General features: G+C 41.6%; 1 protein-coding gene across 1 annotated transcript in view; it reads left to right on the top strand.

The window, feature by feature from the left end:
* Positions 1-21970, top strand: part of LOC145391509 (ATP-dependent translocase ABCB1-like) — a 298980-nt gene that overhangs the window by 202594 nt on the left and 74416 nt on the right. Inside the window, exons 11-17 of the mRNA XM_080266138.1 lie at positions 1920-2097; positions 7296-7468; positions 8817-9020; positions 10202-10372; positions 10675-10773; positions 12158-12266; positions 12737-12990. Coding sequence (XP_080122264.1) covers positions 1920-2097; positions 7296-7468; positions 8817-9020; positions 10202-10372; positions 10675-10773; positions 12158-12266; positions 12737-12990 — 1188 coding nt within the window. The remainder of the gene's footprint in view (positions 1-1919; positions 2098-7295; positions 7469-8816; positions 9021-10201; positions 10373-10674; positions 10774-12157; positions 12267-12736; positions 12991-21970) is intronic.

Raw genomic sequence — 21970 nt, 5'->3', positions numbered from 1 at the left:
GTTTATTCGTGCTACTTTCAGACGATGTCAACTATGTTTTTTTTTTTTTTTTTTTTTTTTTGTGATGGTGTTAGAAACAGTCTTCACGATACCCTTTACAACCTGGTCGCTTTCCCAAAGCTGTATAAAATCGTCTGAACAAAGTAAGAGTAAATTATATAATACTCCATTGGATTGACCGATTATAAACAATGGTTGTGAGGTCTTAGTTTTTATACAGGCATTTTTTTGTACATGTAGTTGTTATAGTAATGACTGCAACATAATAATTATTGTTAGAGTGGTGAAGGTGATGGCCCGTCAGATGGAATTTATGTTATGTTTGCAGACACTGCAAAAAGGCACTATTAGTTACTGACGGCTAAGTAACTACCTCAGGTTGAATAAATTTAAGTATAAGATAATATGGTATGGAATGAAGTCATAAGTGACGGAGAGAGGGCAGAAAATGCTTTGGCCTTGGGTAATGTGAGAGAAAGGAAACCGCTTTCATCTGAGTTGGATAAACAATTGATGGTGTTCTCACAGAAGAGGTAAAGCATCATGCATATGCAGTACCGGTATATCTGTACTGGATGTGTAGTTTCATAGGAATCCAAGTAGGTATGTTTATGGATGAGGGCTTGAGTGCAAAAGTGGCGGCAGGGTCGCAGCCAAGTAAGGAGGGACTACCGTGCACCCAGAACCTAGAGGTGGCATTGATTTGGTCATTACTTTTTGTTGGTTCTTGGACTTATTACTAGCCGAGTATGTCATTAATTAGTCAGCAAGATATCCAATGCAGACCTCTTCGTCCTAAACGACAAAAAAAAAAAAAAAAAACGTGTGTGGTATGAAGGCTTTCCCTTTAGTTTGCTTCACCATTAGCAATTTCATGATGTCGTAACCCATTTTCTTTACATTCCGAGTGTTCGTGACAAAAGAAATTTGTGCAATGAGGCTGCACTCTTTCTTTTCATTCCAACTGACTCTTTGGCAAAGCATATTCGTACAGTTGATGGTAGTAATATCACTTTACTACTTGGATGTTTATGTTTTTGAATCATATAAAATCCTGAAAAGCTTCTTGGGTCCTGAAGGTTGTATCATTGGTTTTCGAATGTCACTGCTCACTTTCTCAATATTCACTAACCGGTCGCTCCCAGAGATCGTTTATGTTGATGATTGGCTGTGTACACTAGTGGCAGCGTAGCGCATGAGGTGAATATTTTTCAGAGGAGGTGATTCTACATCAATAGACAAAACTGTGTAATGCAGTTATTGTTCGAGCAAGCGGAGTGAGAACACCAAATTTAGTCACAGTTTGGACCCCCGACATGTGTACCCGAGCGAAAGATTTATCGCATCAGCAAGAAATGGAGGCAGGAGTCGGGAGGAAAACTCTGCAGTACAGTAGCGAACTTTTTTGGATAGCTCAGCCAATTTTGAAGTTACAAGAAAGATAGACCCCAACCTGGAAATCGCACAAAAATCCTCAATTATTTTCATTTTATTGACAACCCGTTATGCCCAGCAGTTTTTCCGTAAATCGAGGAAACGATTTTTTATAAGGCAGATTAGTGTAACAGCCGGCTGCGCAAGAAGCAACGGCCTAAGGTTGCGTGAGTTGCGCAGTAGTATTTTCCGACGATTGGTGAGAGCAACCAGATTTTGCCTTTTCAAAGCTCTTAATATCTTCTGTTCGGCCCCAGACCTAAAATAAATACAAGAGGAGTATTGGTTTTAGGAAGTGTGAAGGAATACTTTTGGTGTAATCTAATAATTTTTTTTTGGTATTTTCAGGTCAGGAAATTAGAGGAAGATGATGAGCGACATAAGACAATAATCAGCACTGCCTGACTTGCTTGCTCGCTCGCTTGAACACGTTCCACACTTTCAGTGTGGACGCCTATTACATATTTAATGATTTTCCCGGGCAGGTGTTCTTCTGTGTGCTGATGGGCGCCATGAATGTGGGACAGTCTGCACCGTATGCTGAAGCCATGACCACCGCCAGGGCTGCCGCTGCCACCATCTTCAGCATTGTGGAACGCCGCTCAGCCATAGATCCCACTAGCACAGAAGGAGACAAACCAGACACCATCAAGGGAACTATAGGTGAGGCTAGGGGTGTACACGAATTTGTTCTATCGTGGTGCTGGGGGCGATGTTCAAAAGTAAGCCCACTACTTATTATTTGGCGTTTACGAGAAGCCTACACGATTTTAAACAAAGAACAAACTTGGTGGAAGGGTTGAGGTTCAGCTGAGGAGCAAAATTATTGTGCATGAGATTAAGTCAGAGGTCAAGGTCTCAGGGCAGGGTCAATTTATAGAGTTTTGTCAGATTTAGACCAAGTTTTGTGGAATGGTCGAAGACAGGACAATAATAATAGGATATGATTTTGAGAACACCCATTAAAGGGTCAAAGTTTTTCGGAAGAGCCAAAGTCCAAGGCCACAGAGCTAAATCAACTCACTTTTGATGTGACTTGTGCCAAACCTGGTGCAAGGGTTAAGAGTCTGGCAAGAACAACCAGTCAGAGGTCAAACTTACTGAGAAGACCTAAGTTTGACTTCAGTGTCTGTGTGGGAATAAAATAACTGAAGCTGTTTTGATCTGATATGGATCAAACTTAGTGGATGAGCTAAGGTCCCCCGATTCTGGTATGTTGTTTTTGAAAAGAATAGGCCAAATTTTTGCTTCCCATGGCAAAGTTAACTTATACAGGTCTTATCTGAAGGAGACTGAAATTTGTGGATAAAGAGATATAGTTTTGAGAACGATCGGTCAAATGTCAAGTCACACGGAGAGTTCAAAGGGAAAGGTCGCTTGACAAAATAACTGTTTTGATCTAATTGAATGGTAGTAGGTGGGGGCGCTCACCATCCACTCACTCGATGTAGTGCTGCTTTGGGTGTCTGCCCTTTCCTCTCTTCCCTCCTTCCTCTTTTGTCTTTTTTTCCTTCATTCTTTCCTCTTCCTTCTGCATATGGGTGACTTTACACTCCCTGTTCGGTCTTTCTTTCCTTCATTCCTTCCTCTTCCTTCTGGCTATGGGTGACTCTGCACTGACAAGCCAAATAGTTTCCTGTACACCAGGAAACTATTTACTATACTGGGTGGTAACCATATCACCAAATTATGGGGCCTGGTGGTTTAGTGGGTAATTAAGGTGCTCCAATCGGATGAAGTCTGTGTAGATTTATAGCCAAGGGGTGGTTGAGGTTTACTGCTCACGTAATGCCACTCATGGATGAGTGAGGCTGGTCACTCTCATCTTCAATGTCAGGACCAATTTGCCTGGCCCTGGGCTCCTACCCTCCTCACGGGGAGGCATAGGACTGGATGATGGAAGGATGGATGATCTAACTTAATCAGGTTTGGTGGAATCGTTAAGGGCTAGGCAAAAATTAATTACAGTACTTGTATAAATGAAGTGGATAAGGGTATATGATCTCAGTGTCTTTGATATCAGCCAACTACATTCCATGTTTCTACTAACAAGCCATAAAATCAGAGCACTTTATTTCCTGCTTGTATCGATCCCAGACCAATACAACTGAACTGAGGAAATTATATTTAAAATTAGTTGTAACTAAAATACTAAATAAAAATAACCCTGCTGGAAGGGAAAAGGAATTCTGTACAGTTGGGTTAGCTCATTACTGGCATGGCGGCAGGATACGTCTATGAAGCATGACATACTGTGCTGTAGAGGTGTGAAGAGGGACAAACGTTGGCAGTGTACCAACAGCCCAGCCTTAGTGCACAAGCCCGTGGCGACGTCATCTCCCAGTGCACAATCTGGCGACGACTGTGGTCACCTTCCAAGTGCTCGACCAGTTGCATCTCCCGGTTCCTGGACCTCAGCGGACCATGTCCAACGCTCGGCTCTTCAGAGCCGAGTACAATTGCGGCCAGGAGTGGAGATCCACCCTCCCCCATCCACCCTATTATGTGGCAGCGTCGCATTCACGACACAGCAGTTGCCAACTATGCATTTCTGTCAAACTAGAAAGCAGACAGAGAGCACATACCTCTGCCAATGCCATTACCATTAAAAAGGAACCAGATCCAAATCCGTGGAGCCATTGTGTTGAATATGTAGGATCCAGATCAGCCCCAAAATTTTATCAGTCGTTCCTTGACCCAAGGCCCACTCTTCCACAAAATTTTATCGAAATTCATTGAGAACTTTGGAGATATTGTGCGGGATACATAGGATCCGGGTCTGGATCCGCCCTCAAATTGAATAAATTCTTTCTTGGCCTATGGCCCACCCTTCCACAATATTTCATTGATATTCATTGAGAACTTTTGGAGATATCGTGTGGACAAACAAACAAACAAAAAACTGCCATGGGAAGAGTGCTTGCTGGATGGATCCCCCCTTCTTTCCCCCTCTTTCCCCCTCTCCCTTTCTTCCTCCTCTCCTTCTACCTTCCTCCCCCTCTTCCCCCATTCTTCACCGCAGTACCAGGAAACGGAGAAGAATGTGAGCTTGTCCTGTTGGAGAAAACTTGGAAATAAACCCTCACTGCAATGTAACCATTGACGCTACAGCTCTTATATCCTAAGGGTGAGCTCACATGCCCCAGTTCATACCCAGACCATAATCCCAGCTCATCATACCCATTAGCTCGGGATTTATCTTGGAAGATCATATTACTTCACGTAAAATCTGCTTCCAAGAGATTAGGTGTGCTAAGCCGACTCCGTACCTTCTTTACCCCTGCACAGTTGCTGACTTTATGGCTACGTGGGTTTTATTCACTTCTGTGTAGAGTACAACTCTCATATGTGGGGAGGTTCCCCGCATACAGCTTTTCTCAACAAGGTGGAGTCAAAGGCTTTTCGACTCATTAACTCTCCTCCTCTTACTGGCTCCCTCCAACAGCTGTCTCTTCGCCGCACTGTTGCATGCTCATCTCTTTTTCTGTCACTACTTCAATTGTCACTGCTCTTCTGAACTGTCTGCTTGCATCCCTCCACCACTACGGCAGGCATGTAGCGCCCATCTAGCAACAAACTCTGATCTCTTTTCTGTCCAACTCTCTAATGCAAAAGTTAACCGTTCCTCCCAGTCATTCATGTATGCAACTGGTCAGCTCTGGAACCGTCTCCCTCTGTCTGTATTTCCTACTGCCTATGATCTCCAGTCTTTGAAACGCAGTGTGTCCAGGCATCTCGAAATGAACGGGTCTTGAATTTGGCTCTCTGCTATCTTGTTTATTGTTTTTTTTCTTGGAGGGAACAGTCTTGCGGGCTGCTGGCTTTTGGTTCCTTCTTTCTTGCACAAAAAATCAATACTCTTCCCGTACGGCCACCACCACCAACACTTTCCGTCTTGGAGGATGATTCAAATTAAGTGTTTAAAGCATTCGGACAATTAATTCAACACCCATTTCCACAGCGTAAATATTACTACCCAGCCTGTCGTACACATTATTTTGTCCACCACAGCCATTTCTAAACCCCTCTTTGACGGTTTCAAGGTGCGACGCAGGTCATGCATTCTACAAATCTGGTTTTTAGACTCTCAAAAGAAACAACATCGAAGATGTCTTCAGTGTTTTATATATATTCTTTTCTAACCACTTCAACATGGAATGTGATGTCATTTGGCATAACATGGATTTTATATAAAAGTTGGAATTTATTGTGGCTGCAGTGTACAGTACATCCTCGTCATCCTCAAACATGTGGAGACTTTACTTGCAGACTTTGAGGCCTGCCAGCATATATCAAAGCAGTGTCATTATTACTTTACTACCGTTACATGATAATAGTGTATGCAATATTTGCAAAGACGACAGACTGAAAGACATTAGGAAGAGAGAGAGAGAGAGAGAGAGAGAGAGAGAGAGAGAGAGAGAGAGAGAGAGAGAGAGAGAGAGAGAGAGAGAGAGAGAATGAGAGAGAGAGAGAGAGAGAGAGAGAGAGAGAGAGAGAGAGACTTCGGATGATAAAACATCTGGTAGTCTGTACCGGTTGTTTGGTTAGTTGACTGGTTGTTCAGGGTTTGCCCAGACGCAGTGAAAGATGATGATAGTGTCATTCTTTCTGAAGTGCATGCGAGATGTCAAGGGACTGGCTGATGATGATAACTATGTCTACTAATTTTATAAACCAAATGCTGATGGCTTTCAGAAATACTGGTGGTGTGAAGTAAGAACTGACAGGGTTAATGCTCAAGCAGCAGTTGATCAATATTTGAAGGCTATTTCTTCGACCTGAGAACATAACCACAATGACGTTTCTTTACGGGAAAGTCAGAAAACTATATCAAACATAAAGGCAGCTGCCCTATCTACTCAGGAACCAGCACGATTACAAGATGTGTGTGCTGCAGCGTCATTATATCATTGGCAAAAATGCCATCTGCCACCTACCTCCGGTGTAATATATTGGCGATATGTCCAAAATAACGTACTTCCTGTACCTACAAAAATTTGGCTTTCAGTTCCAGAACAACAAAGTACACTTGGGATTAGTTTGCTGTTCTTTCAGTATGGCTCTGGGGAGAATGATCAGCAAGTAATTTAGGTTTCACGACTAAAACTGCCTGGATGACGTTATTAATGTGCGTCACTGAACTGGTGATGGGACTTTCAGAACATGCTCTTCTGTCTTTTTTCAGTTTTATTCAGTACGCATTCAGACTGTAGCTATAACCAGCCTTATTTATTTATTTATTATTTTTTAAATAACAGTGACGCAGTGTTCCAGTAGCGAAAATGATAAGTTGCAAATTTCCCGGTATGTTGTTGCCCGTTGGCTGTATGTTCAATGACAAAATGTATGGGGATGAACTGTCTTAGAACAGGTGAGGCATTGGTGCAGTAATTAGGAAATCTAACCCGCAATGAAAAAAAAAAAATCCAAATTCGATTACTGGCAGGTCATGCTCTTGAACAAGGTTTGTTTCCTAAAAGTGTCTGTTCACCTGCACTACAAATGGAGACATGAACGTAACTTTGTTGTGCGTCGTATTCTAAGGAAAGACTGTGACTTTGTAAAAAATGATTTTCTTGCTTAATGGCTCGTTCAGTCTATCGGCATTAGGATCGTGTTTTGAGTGACTCTGGAGATTCCGTGGCACCTTTTCCTAAGCGATTAATTCTGGTCATTACCTCTCTGTATTTTCTTGTACGTTGCTGACGTAAAGTCTGTCGAAACCAAATTTATATAAATACAATACAAGGGAGGGGATGTAAAATGCAAGCTAATTGCAGAAATATAGGTGCTCGTATAATGAAGATTCCCATGTCATCAAGAACACCATCCCACAGTGGTAAGCATTCTTATTCCAGAGCTGCGTGACGTGCACTTTAACTATCCGTCCCGGCCTGACGTGCCAGTGCTGCGTGGTGCCAGTCTGCAGGTGCAGCCGGGTCAGACGGTGGCGCTGGTGGGGTCGTCTGGGTGCGGCAAGTCCACCTGTGTCCAGCTCATGCAACGCTTCTATGACCCCGACGCTGGCACTGTACAGTATACAATATTGATTTGATTTCTCTTCTCCCTCTTTACCCAGCAGCATCACTGGCCGCCTAGATGTAATAGAGACTAAGCACAAAATTGACTGTCCACATATATGACCCTCGTGCGGTCGGCAGGTATTAATCCAAAAAATTTTTCTTCCCCATTTTTAAATGTCCTACTTGGAGCACAGATTTGAAATCCCGTTGCTTAAGACTTAACAGTCACCCTACGTGTTAATAAACTTCACATGCCATCACCTCGACGCTAATACTCACCGTCCATACTGAATGCATTCTCGAACTCATTCAGAAACAGTACAGTGATATTGGTGGGTCTGTTTTTATTACGCCACTAGATCTTGTGTTAGACCTTTACGTCTGTTTTAACAAAATTCAAATCATAATACTGTTCTTGGTTTCACCCAGAGATGGAACTCATTCCCTTTCAAATAAGATTACTTCTTTAACCAGTTGCTCATCACCTGCCAGAGATCTCCCTCTCAAATTAATTAACTCTTATCACATTCTGTCGGTGTATTATTTTTACTTGATATACAACAACATGATTTGGTTAACCTGAAGGAAGTTCTAGTATGCGAAAAGTTGAAAAGCATCTCATTAAAACTTTAGAATGCTAGAATTTTCTTCATTTATGTGAGGCAGTATGCATTAAGCCTAAACACAATGTATAAGTGCGTCATTGGCAGTTAAAGGGATGAGATCTGAAAATATTTACAGGCTTCCACAGTGATATGATCAAAATAAACACAAGCCAGTTACTTTCCATCAGTATGATCTCTGTCGCTGCACAAGTATTGCCATGACCGCTCGAAAAATAATTCATTTTTAAGTTTGATTAGTGTCGAAATGCAAAACCTCCCAATAAATTATTTTATATGATGCTACCATGCTTCCCTTATTATACGGTCATAAAAGTATGAAAAGACCAATTCGCAGTTAGGGAAAACGTGACCTCCACTTAGTTACAGTTAAAGATTGCCGCGTCAGTATGAACACTTTGGAAAGATTATCTTCTTGTAATGATGGGTTATTTATATTTAGGGCAAAGTAAATGCCTCTTACAGTCATTTTAAGTAATCAAATTTATTTATTTTTTTCTGCGCTGGGGTTGTATTCACATCATTTATGGAAGCTGCTCAGCACCTTTTCTTTACTAGTTTATTTTTGCATATTCCATGTCGATATTTTATACAGTACTATTGTACATAATCTCAGGCGGTATTATACTGGCATACATGAACTTATCAACGAGATTTAAGGTACAGTATTAAAAAAAAAAAAATCTAAGCTGATGCGAATACGGTCTTTGGCTTCTGAACGGTGACCTGACAGGTGTTACTGGATGGTACTGATATTCGGGATCTGAACCTGGGGTGGCTGAGGGAACAGATAGGAGTGGTGGGACAGGAGCCGGTGCTGTTTGCCACCACAATAGCTGAGAACATCCGTTACGGCCGAGAAGGCGTCTCTACCGATGATATCCAGGCTGCTGCCAAGGAGGCCAATGCTCACAGCTTTATCATGAAGCTCCCAAAGGTTAGTACAGACCTCAACAACTTACTGTATATGTCACTATAAGCAGTTCTTTAGATTACGGGGAAAAAAAAAAAACATAAGTGTAAAGCTTTACAATAGCAACAGGGTACCATGTTCAAAGAGTTAGTTCAGGATAGAGAAAACTAATTTTTTTGTGAACATAAAGTTTCCCAGCACTATATTAGAAGTAAGAAATAAATGAAAGAAATGAAGAGGGTAATGCAGGATGTGATGAAGGTCTCACCAGCAGTCATATTAAAAATTTAGATGAGTTTGCTCTCAACAAAATAATAAAACTAACTACGAATGATTAGAAATCAAGACAGTATCCAAATAACGGAAAAGGTCGTATATCATACTATGGAAAAAAAAAAAAAAGACTATGTGGATGTCGGCTCTTCTCTAAGCCTTTTCACTGTTTTGTAAAAAATGTTTACAAATCCCAAGAAATATGATAAGCAATAACTAGGTGCAAACCCCCCTCCCCTCACCCCCCCCAAAAAAAGAAAATCACAGCGATTACCCAACACTATACCATATCCGAATCATTAATCAGCTTATTAAGAAAGCTTCATATTATGTGTAGGGCTTTTATTGAATAGGAGAAAATATAAGATTCGTTTGAAAAACCCGCTGTGATAAGAGGAATTCGAAGAATTTATATCAAATTACTGAAAACATTTATAGAGACCGCACAGTTAGGATATCCGGATAGCTACAAAACAGCATTAAAGAGATATGTCCGACCAAGAGACATAGTACTTTCCAGTGTATCAGGAAGGAACTAATGCTAATGATTGCATTAATTAACAGGGTGAGTCTGAATGTAAGCTTAAAGATCACATAAGAGAGACGAAAGTTGTGTTTAGCAGACACTGGTAGTTCTTTCTGCTAAAAAAAAAAAAAAAAAAAATTGGAATGTGTTCAAGACTGGACATCTCTAGGATAGCCGTTTCACACAGTTGTTGCTCATGGCAGTGAAACCAAGCAGAGAACATGAGTAGGATGGAAAGATTTGGTACACAATACACATTATGGAGGAGCGAGAGATGTCAATAAATAGATAAAATGTGAGCATATATCCTATTTATTGTATATTGACCAAGACAAAAATAAGTTATCAGACATCATCTTTTCTCATAGTCAGTTGATAAGTAACGTGAATATTGGTTTCTGTGCAGCAATATGAAACTGAGGTTGGCGAGCGTGGCGCCCAGCTTTCTGGCGGTCAGAAACAGCGCATCGCCATCGCTCGTGCTTTGGTGCGTCAGCCTCGCATTTTACTGCTGGACGAGGCCACCTCTGCTCTGGACAACCAAAGCGAGGCGTTGGTGCAGCACGCCCTCGACAAGGTCAGTTAAGGCCTGCTGTACTTCAGTACCAGTTCCTTTGGGTTCAGTCTTCTTGACCCAAATCTGTTCTTGTATAAATTGAAATAGGGATATAGACTGAAAAATCGACAATTCTGCATCGAATGCTGGAGGAGGAAAAGGCTTGAACAAAAACTGAATATATGCCTTAATGGCCGCCATGCAGTAGATAGGCATTAATAGGCTTTATTATTATTATTATTATTATTATTATTAACCCTGTTAGCCTACTATAAAGTGTTGTTAACAACACTGTAAACTGTACAGAATTTGTGTTTCTTCAGATGAGTCAGGGACGGAGCACCGTGGTTGTAGCTCATCGACTCTCCACTATCCAGACTGCTGATAAGATTGTGGCATTCGACCAAGGCAAGATTGTGGAGGTATGTGCTGTGCACATCAAAGTTCAGGTCTTCAGGTCCTTCAAGATATCATGAGGTCTAACCCATCGACTCAGATTTTCAAGTCATATCTCGGAATACCCTATCGGTGCAATAGTGTTAAGATAAATCAGAACAGTCCATTAAGGACTGGGTGGTGTATAGAATATGGAGTGGGCTGGGACCACCACTGAGCTCTATAATATGGCGAGGCTTTCTCCGAAGCGAGCGTGTAACTTTGGCCGCCACACTGAAACACCCGCATTCGCCACCTCCACCGGGGTGACACAAATGGATCACTGTTCTTAGCTTGCTGTTTCTGTTTTGCTGTTGTTTACGTAAGCCAAGCAGTAGACCATAGCACTATATTTTCCGAATTCATCACCTGATTTCGAAAGGCGTGGGCGTCGGGTGTAGTTCATCAACAACATTAGCTTCGCCCTAGGCCCCTGGCGGCGGTTACACGAACTACGCGGTGCTGCCCATGAGAAAGCCTCTCCATACTATAGAGCTCAGTGGATGGATAATGGTGCGTTGTAAGGGAAGTATATCCTGTGAAAATAGGCATGAGTCGGCCTGTTGTAGATTTTCATTAAATCAAAGTGGAAGTGGGTGGGATGAGAGGCGACGAGTGGGCGGGATGAGCTTGGAAAGTTTGGTGATGGGGCATGTTGGCAAAAGTATATCCTGTAAAGATGGGGGTTGTAGGTAGGCTGATAAGGTGCAGGGGAGCAAATGCTGTGTAGGCTGAACACAAAGAAATAAGTGGGCTAGACTAAGACGATGGTGGGGCAGTGTGGAATGAGTACACCCTGTGATGACGGGCATTATATGAGGCGTGGTCGTGGCTGTGGAAAGATGTAAGCCACCGATTCCTTGCTAAAGTTCGATGTTGAGGTAGATATGCATAAGATGGGTGGAGACGAGTACAGGTTAAGAAGTGGTGGGTGGTTGAGCAGGACGGAGCTAGTCTGCCCTGTGAAGATCAGAGCCATAGGTTGGTTGCTGTGGACATGGGGGTGGTTTAATTCAGTTTCCTTGGTTCAGATGAAGTAGAAAATATTATGCACCACTGTCATATGCCTAAGACCTCTAGAAATAGGAACCTAGATGAGAGGTTTCCAATTGAATGCTCTCAGCAATTCTAGCTGTCTTTTGTGACACGCAGGGAATATAGTGCCAACTTTCCTTGCCGAGGTTTTAATAGGTTTCTTCTCCTGTGATGATCGTGGTTGTGGTGGTGGTGATGATGTTGGTAATGCTGATGGTGGTGAAATTTTGAGATATAAAAAGTTTTTTAATGAAAAAAAAAGTTATGATGGATATAATTAATCGTTTGGACAGAATCTAATACTACCTCGTGTGCTAACAAGATGTTTGTGGACAGGAGGGAACCCACGACGAGCTGATGGCTAAGGACGGTCTCTACCACAGTCTAGTCAACGCTCAGCTGGCAACGTCTCTCTTGGACGGGGAAGAACACCAGAAGCATGAGGGTAAGGACAGTGGAAAGAAGGGAGGGCAAAAAATGAAGACATAGGCCCTCATTCTGGCCACCTTAGAAAATTCTCTAATATTTCTGCCTTACAGAGTTGATTCTGCATATTTTCTCATTAATATTCTCTTTTTATGGTACGTAGGCAATGTGTGTTATATTAAAAAAGCTATGAATTATTAGTAGATGTGTCTCTGGCCCATTTCACAGGGTATTATGCTGTTGATAGTGATCTCTTTGTCATGTTATCTCTTTCCTTACCTTCTGGGCTCTGCCTCACCCAATCCCTAGGTGGAAACAATGGTCATGATGAGCTTTACGATGAAGATGATGATGATGATGATGATGATGATGATGATATATGAGAAAAGTAAAGTAAGATATGCAAAATTTGTGGCTCAGGAAGAGGTACTAAAAACCTCGTAAGGTAACGAGATTACGAGCTAAATACCTGCTTTTTCTGATGGCCAGAAATAAACGACATCAAACAACTGAATGGCCATGTTCAGGAGGAGGACGAGGATGACACATTGTCAGAGATGAAGAAGGAAATACAGGATGAACTTCAGAGTGTCTCCTCTCCTTCCATCGCTCTCGGCACTACCACCGTACCGCCTCACCGGGTGCCCCCCTCCAGACCCTTCCCGCCATCATCCACATCCTCCCTTCGTCAGCGGCTGATCCAGTCTGCTAGGTCACTCTTGCGATACGAGAGTGATGGAAAGGTAAGATGAATTCTTCAGTTAGCTTAATGGATAAGGTTCCAGCAACAAAAGTTGATGTTCCTCAGCCCTACGGATCGGCTGTCGTTCAGAACAGGTAAAAACACAGCTGGGACATGTATAATAGAGCTGCCCGCCCTGCTACGACAGTATACACATACCAAGTATGGATAATCCGGTGACTTCTATTATTTATTGGGTAAAAATATCGTCTGGTGTTATTCTTTATAATATACTAAGTATATGTATAGGAGCAAAAGAGTGAACGGAGAAAATTTAACTCTTTGATTGCTCATTTTCTCTCAGATGAACAAAATCATTAGGAAAAAGCATAATGCCAGATTGTACCAACGTCAGCGAAAGAGCTGAGCCGCAGGATGAAGTTTCTGTTAAGATATTTATTTCAGGGAAGGACAGTGTACAGCAGAGTAGGGTGCTTTAACGTATGAAAAGATAAACTAAGGTAATATAAGCTACTTCTTGTTATCTCTGTCCTCTATACCAAAAGGGGAATACAGTCAGAACCTGGAAAGGGTCCTTATATTATCACTAGAGCTCCATTTCGGAGCTATCTTCCTTGATGGATCATGCATTCAAGTATGTGCATTAAGTGGCAGTTTCCTCTCATGTAGGAACCTTATTCCTGTTTCAAGGAGATTAGCAGGTTGGCCCTCCCAAGATGGATGGAAAGCTGGTGACAGGGAGTGCTGAGGGTCCAGTTTCAGTAGCTTTGAAGATCCAGCACCTGACCATCTTCCATTACTGATCGTTTTCAGTGTTCCAGTAATAGGGAAATGTCATGTTATTGTCCTTTAGAAAACCCTGTCGACACCAAACTACAGTCATCCCTCGATTATCCGACTTAATAGAGCCAAAGGCATGTCTGGGGAGTGGCTTCATCTGGATAGTGGACTTCTCCCTTGGCCCCCTTTCGTACATAACTTTGAAAGCTACTGTAAAAGGCCATTATAGTACATCATACAACAGTTGTTCCTGTTGTTTAACACTATCTGGTCAAGCAGACCTAGAAATGCAGTGGGCACAAAAAACAGAATGGTATAACGGTATAAAATCATGGTAAAATAGAGTAATTCATGGTACAGTGCAGTAAGCTGGAGTAAAATCAACGTCAACACTCACAGTTCGACCATCCCACATCAAACTTACCCTGGATCTCCCACTTTTAACGAGTCAGCACTACACTCTTCCTTTTCCCTGGTGAAGGGACCATCATCACACACTCTATGAAGAGGCATGCAAGGAATACCAAGGCCAGAAGCATTTAGGAAACAACCACAAAAACCACCACGTGTTCTGCTATAACAACTGTTACATTGCAACACAGGAACTGATACTGAGTGAGTGGGTGGGGGTCTCTGGCAGACGTAGGTTAAAATAACCAGCCAGACATGGCGGCGCCACCGGGCCATTCCCACCTGTCAGGGCGAAAGTTTATTGCACAACCATAATTTCCAAACAGATACAAGCATTTTGTCCGGATAGTGGGAAACAGTGTATGAATAATGGTTTGGAACAGCCCGATCACAGCGTCCAGTTAATGAATTGTGCGGGTAGGCTAATGATCATCCGGATAATCAAGAAATTACAGTACTTGCAAGTTACACAGCACACCTTTTCTTTTTTTTTTTTTTTTTTTACATAATGTTAAGCCTACAACTACCCTTGGAGTCTCCAGCAGGGGAAGGGGAAGCTGGTGAACTATACCCAACTTCGACACCCTCGTGTTGACGGCCAGTTGAGAACAAATAAAACATCCAGGACTGTTGTCTTACTCCCATTCTATTAGTTTTTGCAGCGATCATGGCATTTCCCCTAACTCCCTCTCTGTTGAACACCATCTCACTTTCTCAAAACTTTATTTCCTTTTTCTAACTGAAACTCACTTAACTTAGGCAGCTGACAGGAGCCCTATATTTTGTGCCCTACTTTATATTTATTTCAATACCAGGTGACTGTTGCATTTGCATACAAAGCAACTTAACTTCTTGTCATATTCCCAAAGTCTTCACTCTGGCTTCGGTATCCTGTCAGTCTCTGAATAAATGTATCTGTGTGTTTTTACACATCTCTAATTCTACTGATGTCCTTAATTCTTTAGCTATTTTACTTCAAAACTGGAACACACACCTTCCAGTTCTCCCTTCTTTAAATATTCCAATTTTGGTGATTTGAATCTTCACCACTATATTTGGCTCTGCTTTCCATTTATTGATCCAACTGGTGAACCAATCTACATCTTTTCTAATCAAAAAGACCTGGAGCAGTTTACACAGGCCCTTACCCTCATCCCTGAGAGTTCCAACATGTCTGATCTCTTTCCTACAATTAATCCATTTGCTTATTCAGTCTTCTTCTTTTTTTTTCTTTTAACGTTTTGCACCTCAGTTATCAACCTGATTTCAGTGACCTATTCTGTCATTTCAGTAAGCTCTGTGGACCTTTCTAAGAGGTGTTGTCTGTAGGTCCAAGGGCTGTATTTTGTTTACTTCCCCTGGAATGATTATTGCTTCCATGGGTGACAGCCATATGAGTGTTCTTTACGCATTTAGGTTATCCTTTCGGACATGGACCATGCATTTCCATCTTTTATCCCCTAACTAATGGTAAGTAAACCTTGGTTTGATGACGCTTGCTCTAATTCTACAGCAAGGTTGTTTTAAAATGATACCGACACTAACCTGATCCCGAATCATCTGATATCTGCATTCCCACCTGGAATAGAGCTAAGGCTGTTCTTTGTCTTGCCAAAAGCAGCTTACTTTATTCTAAATTCTTTGAACTTTCCTATTCAGATTCTTCTAAATCAGTTTTCATACATGACTAAAAATTTCTTCAATATCTTTACTTCTCTTCCTCCTTCATTCCACTCAGATGAGTCTGTAGATGTTTCTTCCACAGATAATGAGGAACTCTTCAATCAGACTGTCTTCTATTTCTGCTTTAGACGATTCCCATCCTAATCTCCCTCTCCAACCCCTACGGCCTGCTTATGACTGTCAGTAATATTAATTTACAGGACGATCTTTCTGCCCTGGGTACTAATATCATTAGCCCATTGGCACCCAGTGTCTTCTGTAAAGGACGGAAGTGAGCATTTTCAAAATTTAATAAAGAAGGGAACCCCCTGATAGGGACCCATGAGCTTCACGACTATGAGCTGATAGGCAGAGGGCAGTGCGCTTAGTACCGTTCCGGCAAACACCCTCGCACAGGAACTCTGGGCACTAATGGGTTAAACACTGGCAAATCTATCAGTTCCTTTAACTCATTGGCACCCAGTGTTCTCTATAAAGGAGGAAAGTGGGCATTTTCAAAATCTAATAAAGAAGGGAACCCCCAGGTAGGGACCTATGAGCTTCATGACTATGAGCCGATAGGTGGAGGGCGGTACACTCAGTACCCTTCCAGCAGACTCCCTCGCACAGGAACTCTGGGCACTAATGGGTTAATAAACCTAATGGAGCCCCTCCTGTTGTTTTTGTTTTCAGCAGCCGGGCTTCAATGCTACTGTAGCACTTGGCTTAAGTAGACTTTTCTCATTACCTGTCAACCTGTGCCTTTCCTTCGTGCTGGAAAACTGCTGTCATATTAGTCTGTCCCTGAGGATGGTGACTGCTCCTACTCATCTATATACTGTATCAATCCCATTGCTTTCATCCCCTGTATTTTTAAAGTCAGAATCTGTGCTCAGCATCAAGTTTTTCAACTGTCTCCTTTCATACCTTTTTTCTGACTGCAGTATGGGTTCTATCTGGGACACTCCACTTGTGATCTGTTAACATTCCATTCAGATTATTGGTCATCCACTTTCTTTTTTTAATTTTGGTTGTTGTGCTAGACATCTTAATTGTTTTCCACTGAGTTTGGCACAAATCTCTGATATCTAAACTGCCCTCCTACTGTTTCTCTCCATCTCTTTGAGCCTTCATTTCAAGTTTCCTCTTCTGTCGTTCTGTAGCTGTTTTTGTGGATGACCATTGTTCTTCTAATGCTGGAAGCAGTGGCGTTCCTCGGGGTTCTGTCCTTTTACCTAGTATCTTCTCCTATTCATCAATAATATTTTAGTTTGTACATCTAGCCTAGCCCCGTCTACTTATATGTTGAAGACTTTAACTTTCCACTTGAATCTCACAGCTTCCATCTTAACAGCCGCTGCAACAGTCACAGGATGAGGTTTTGACACCCTCATTTTCTGGTTTCTTTTGTTTATTTCTGATTTGGATAAAAGAAAACTTATGGTCTGAAATACCTTAAGACACTCACATCCTTCATCATTCAACTGAGCACAATCTTTCACACAACTGTCCCCTAACTTCAATAGCACATAACACAGGCTTTCATCTCATATCGTTTTGTTGTCTCTTTTTCCTATGATGTCTGTTGGAAAGACCATATGAAAAATATCTTGCAAAAATAGCTTCACAGAGATTAGATGTGTTAAATGATTCCAGTCTCTCTTTAACCTAATGCAGTTGCTGACTTATTCAGGGACCATTTGCCCTATGCATAGAGTACAGCTCTTACCTGTGTGTTGGGGATACCACATTCATCACATCTATGCAGTGTAGAACCGAGAATTGTTCATCTTACCAACTCTTCCCCAGTCACTAATTCCCTTCAGCCTCTCTCTCTCTCTCTCTCTCTCTCTCTCTCTCTCTCGCTCCATGGTAATGTTGCATAATTCCTTTTTTTCTGTCTGTCTGTCTGTCTGTCTGTCTCTGTCTCTCTCTCTCTCTCCTACTGTAGTCATTTCTTCTGAACCTGCTTGTTTGCTTTCTTCTTCCACCAAGGCTGGCACGCAGCATTCACCCAGCAATACACCCTTATGCTCGTATACTAAACAAGCGAGTCAGCCAATGATCTCAGTCTTTCCTGTATGCAAGGGGTCAACTCTGGAACCTTCTTTCTCAGGTCATCTTTCCCACTGTCTGTAATATCCAGTCTTTAACCCACTGCGTCCCTTCGACGTATGGGTACGTTGTAACATTTTGCATTTGCCAGTTCCGACGACATACTGGTACGTCGTGCAATTGCAAGGTCCCTAATTTGCACAATTTTCAATTTTCACGCGTGATTTTTCGTACGTATACAGATAACTCGCACGGAACACGAGGGTTTCGTTCCTACCGTGCCGTGTTAGGTGCGAAATCGCGTATATTTAAACTACTCCGTATTTTGCTCCCTAGACCCCCCAAATGTGTTGTTTTGCTGTTATCTGTCACTAGAAAGCACTTTAAGTGGTTAGGTTTATTTAATGTTATAACTCACAAATACAGTACTCCTGAGCAAAACTTCAACACACAAATACTGTACGTAAACACAAGGAAACATTCCGACGCCGATCATAGGTAATAAATTAGGTTAACTGGTACCAGTGCTTTAACTTACAAGTACATACCAGAACAGTACATATTTAACTTAGAAATGCAGTACTGTGATATCGAATGATTTCAGTACATAATCTGTTAGGAATGGCTGGAAAAAAAAAAATGTTATGAATACATTTTCACCTTTTTGATATATGTTTATGGTGGTTTCGAGTTATTTTTTACGTTATCGTTGTGCCCATGCTTGGAAAAGGGAGAGAAAGAGTTGAATTATCAGTCCTAAATGAGAAAACTGCACGTCCTGCAAGGCTAGACTCTACCACGGGAGAATAAAGTGGAGGGTCAGTCCGATTAGCAATAAGGAAGTTGTGTCACAACTTCCAGCTCCCACACCACGAGAATGGCTAAAAATAGAATCGTAATGCAGTTTCAGAACTAACAATAAGTCTAATTATTACGAATACAGATACAAAGCAGAAATAAATACGTTTACAGACGGGGAAAACGTATTTCTTCCATCATAACATGTTCATCTTTCTCAATCATTTTACGTTCATCTTTATCATTTTACCTTGTTATTTTCGCAATATATATTGCTGTCTCGTAAACAGGGTGGTTGTTTGTGTTTTGCAAGGGAGGAAAAAGGTTGTATTTTCTGTCTGGGTCGAGATAATGGGTGTAACTATGTGTGGTTAGGCATGGCCACGAGCGAAAAAATCGTACATTCACTCATCACGATAGCCGGTGGTGAACTGACAGATGATACTGTTGATACGTGAGACGGTGAAGTCAAGGTCATGTCCCAGATTTTCGTTCACTTCCCGAAAGTTTTCACAGTTTTCTATAAGTTGCAAACCATTACAGCAAACCTGAGCAAATAGGTAAAGATACCAAGACAAAAATGTATTTTTCTCTTATTATAAGTCTTTAACGAACAAACAAAAAAAAGGCAATATTCCGACGCCGATCATGGGTAATCATATAAATCAGGTTAACTGGTTACAAGGCTTTATTTAATGCTTTAATTGCTTACAAGTACATACCAGAACAGTAAATATTTAACTTACAAATACAGTACTGTAGAAAAGCAGTACAGTAAGAGTTTAACGAACAAACAAAAAAGGCAATATTCCGACGCCGATCCTGGGTAATCATATAATTCGGGTTATCTGGTTACAAGGCTTTATTTAATGATTTAACTTTATTTAAGTGCTTACAAGTACAGTACATACGAGAACAGTAAATATTTAACTTACAAATACTGAACAGCACTGTGGAAAAAACGAACAAATAAAAAAGGCAATATTCTGACGCCTATCAGGTAAACTGGTTATAAGACTTTATTTCTTGCTTTAACGTTATTTAATAGTACTTTAAGTTGCACATAAACTTACCGGAACAGTACAGTACTGTAAATATTTAACTTACAAATACTGTGCCACTGTACTCGGGAATGTCTCACTCACTGAATAATTTCCCACCTAGATCGTCACGTAATCAAAACAAACCGTGCGCTGCGGTGACGTTCGAGGATTTGATCTTTCAAAGGCCTCTCCTGCGTTAATTTGTAGTTTTCATAATGGTTTTTTAATCTTACGTTGTCTAATATGTATCCCAGCCCTTACCGTGTATAATTGCGAGCGCATTCCGTGAGATCGTGTTCCGTGCGAGTTACCTGTACACGGGACACCTTCCTCTATTCCTCTTCAAGATGCCAAGCAGGGACAATGCCTTACACTGCATAACATCCCCCTCACCCCCCCATCCCATTGTCTCAGCAATTCACCTGTTACCAGTGACCTGGCCAATAAAGACATTCAGGGCCAGAGTGATTCCACAACAGATGACAATGTGGAGGACAAAGTTTACATAGCATTAGAGGAAGAAACAGTCAGAAATGATGATCAGGTAATGTAGCAAAAGAAGGTCAGGTATGGTGATGAGTTAGTGAGTGAAACAATGCTTATAATGCCTATATTACTGTTTGAAAACCAATATACTCTTGTACTCATGTAAAGTCGTACCAAGTAAATAAATAAATACCGTTTATGAGTGGTGTGAAGTAGTTACCCTCCCACAGAACCCGTTTTCTTTGGTGCCAGCCTGTTAGAAAACCCAAAGGCAAGGAGGTACTGCTACCTGTATCGAGTATTTTAAACCTCAGGTGAGCGATTTCTCTATGAAATTTCGATGTTTCTCACCAAAAGTGGAGGTTTTAGCCCCCCCAAAAAATTTTTCGAAAATACCTCGGGATTGGGGGTGTTGGAGGTGCGAAATAGCTCGGGACGTGACAGGTTAAAATGCATCCTAATATTTGCGAATATGGATTTTGGCTTTATTTATTTTATACACCTGATAACTCGCAAAGGGAGACTGAGTATTATGATTTGATCAGAGTTCCTCCCCCCCATCTGTGTGTGTGTGTGTATTTATTTGTGTTCTACAAGACTGAAGATAAGCTCGTGTTGTCCCACGTCCAGTAACACTGCATAAAAAAATTAAATCATTTATGGTTTATGTTGATTTTTTCTCTATTTCTGATCAGTGTCACTGCACAGATTCCGAATATGCTATTTGTTATTGTGTAAATCTAGAGTCACAGGATTTATGCAGCAACAGACGTATCATACAAGGACAGGAACTGCAACTTGTTATCATTTCGAGAATGTTGAAAATATCAAAGAATTTATATATTTCCGGGTGTATATTATGAATATAACTAGAAAATGAGCAAACAGTAACATCACAAGGAATGCAAGGCACATAGTATCTAGAAAAGCACTTTTGACCTTGACTTTCTTCTGTAGCTGTGATGACAATCGCGCAACATTCCCCAAACGTAATCGCCCATCATTGTCTCCTTTCGCCTGTCCTGATATCTGGTTTCATCAACAGAATGTCCTGGTGGAACCGTTTGCCATGCCTCTCGCTGACTGCACCCAAGTTGCTTATGAAGAAATCAAGATGGGAATGCAGATATTGCAATTTGATTGACATTCTGCATCCGAGGTGGTGGAATGCGCCGATCAGGTCATCGATGAGCTGTGTGGAATCTGGTCTCCTCTGGTTGCCCAGAAAACCTTCCACAACCCCTCTGAAAGCCTTCCAAGCGCGCTCTTCATCATCGGTCATTTTACCCTGGAGTTCATGACTTGCAAGCATTCTTCGAACCTGCGGCCCGATGAATATGCCAGCAGTCACCTTTGCCACACTCAATATGGGAAACATTGAAGAACGCATCGCCATCCTTGTCGGTGGCTTTCACAGATTGTTTCACAAGACCAAGTTTTATGGGTAGTGGCGGTATCAATACCTTCTCTCTGGAGATCAGTGGAGCTCTCAGAACGTTGCACGAGGCTGGTGTGAGACTCTCTGAGAGGTCAGTCTTTCCTCACGAAATTTTCTGCATCGCTCCAGCTGTCCCACAAGCATAAAAAACATGACTACAGTACTTCGTATAACCACCTTGCATTCCAAGTAGGAATGAAATCATTTTGAAATACCCACAAACCTCCTGATGGTGGTCTGAGTACTTGATCTTTGTCAGACACACCATCACTTCTTATAGCCTTCTTTCATTTTCACAGAATGTGCAACTGGAATTGATTAGAGTGCATTGCCGTTATGCAAAAGTA

The sequence above is a fragment of the Coenobita brevimanus genome, chromosome 18 (genome assembly GCF_032717465.1).
Source record: "Coenobita brevimanus isolate Jiangsu-jjx chromosome 18, ASM3271746v2, whole genome shotgun sequence".
NCBI lineage: Eukaryota > Metazoa > Arthropoda > Malacostraca > Decapoda > Coenobitidae > Coenobita > Coenobita brevimanus.
The sequence above is the reverse complement of the archived record's forward strand: the minus strand, read 5'-3'. Positions and strand labels throughout refer to the sequence as shown.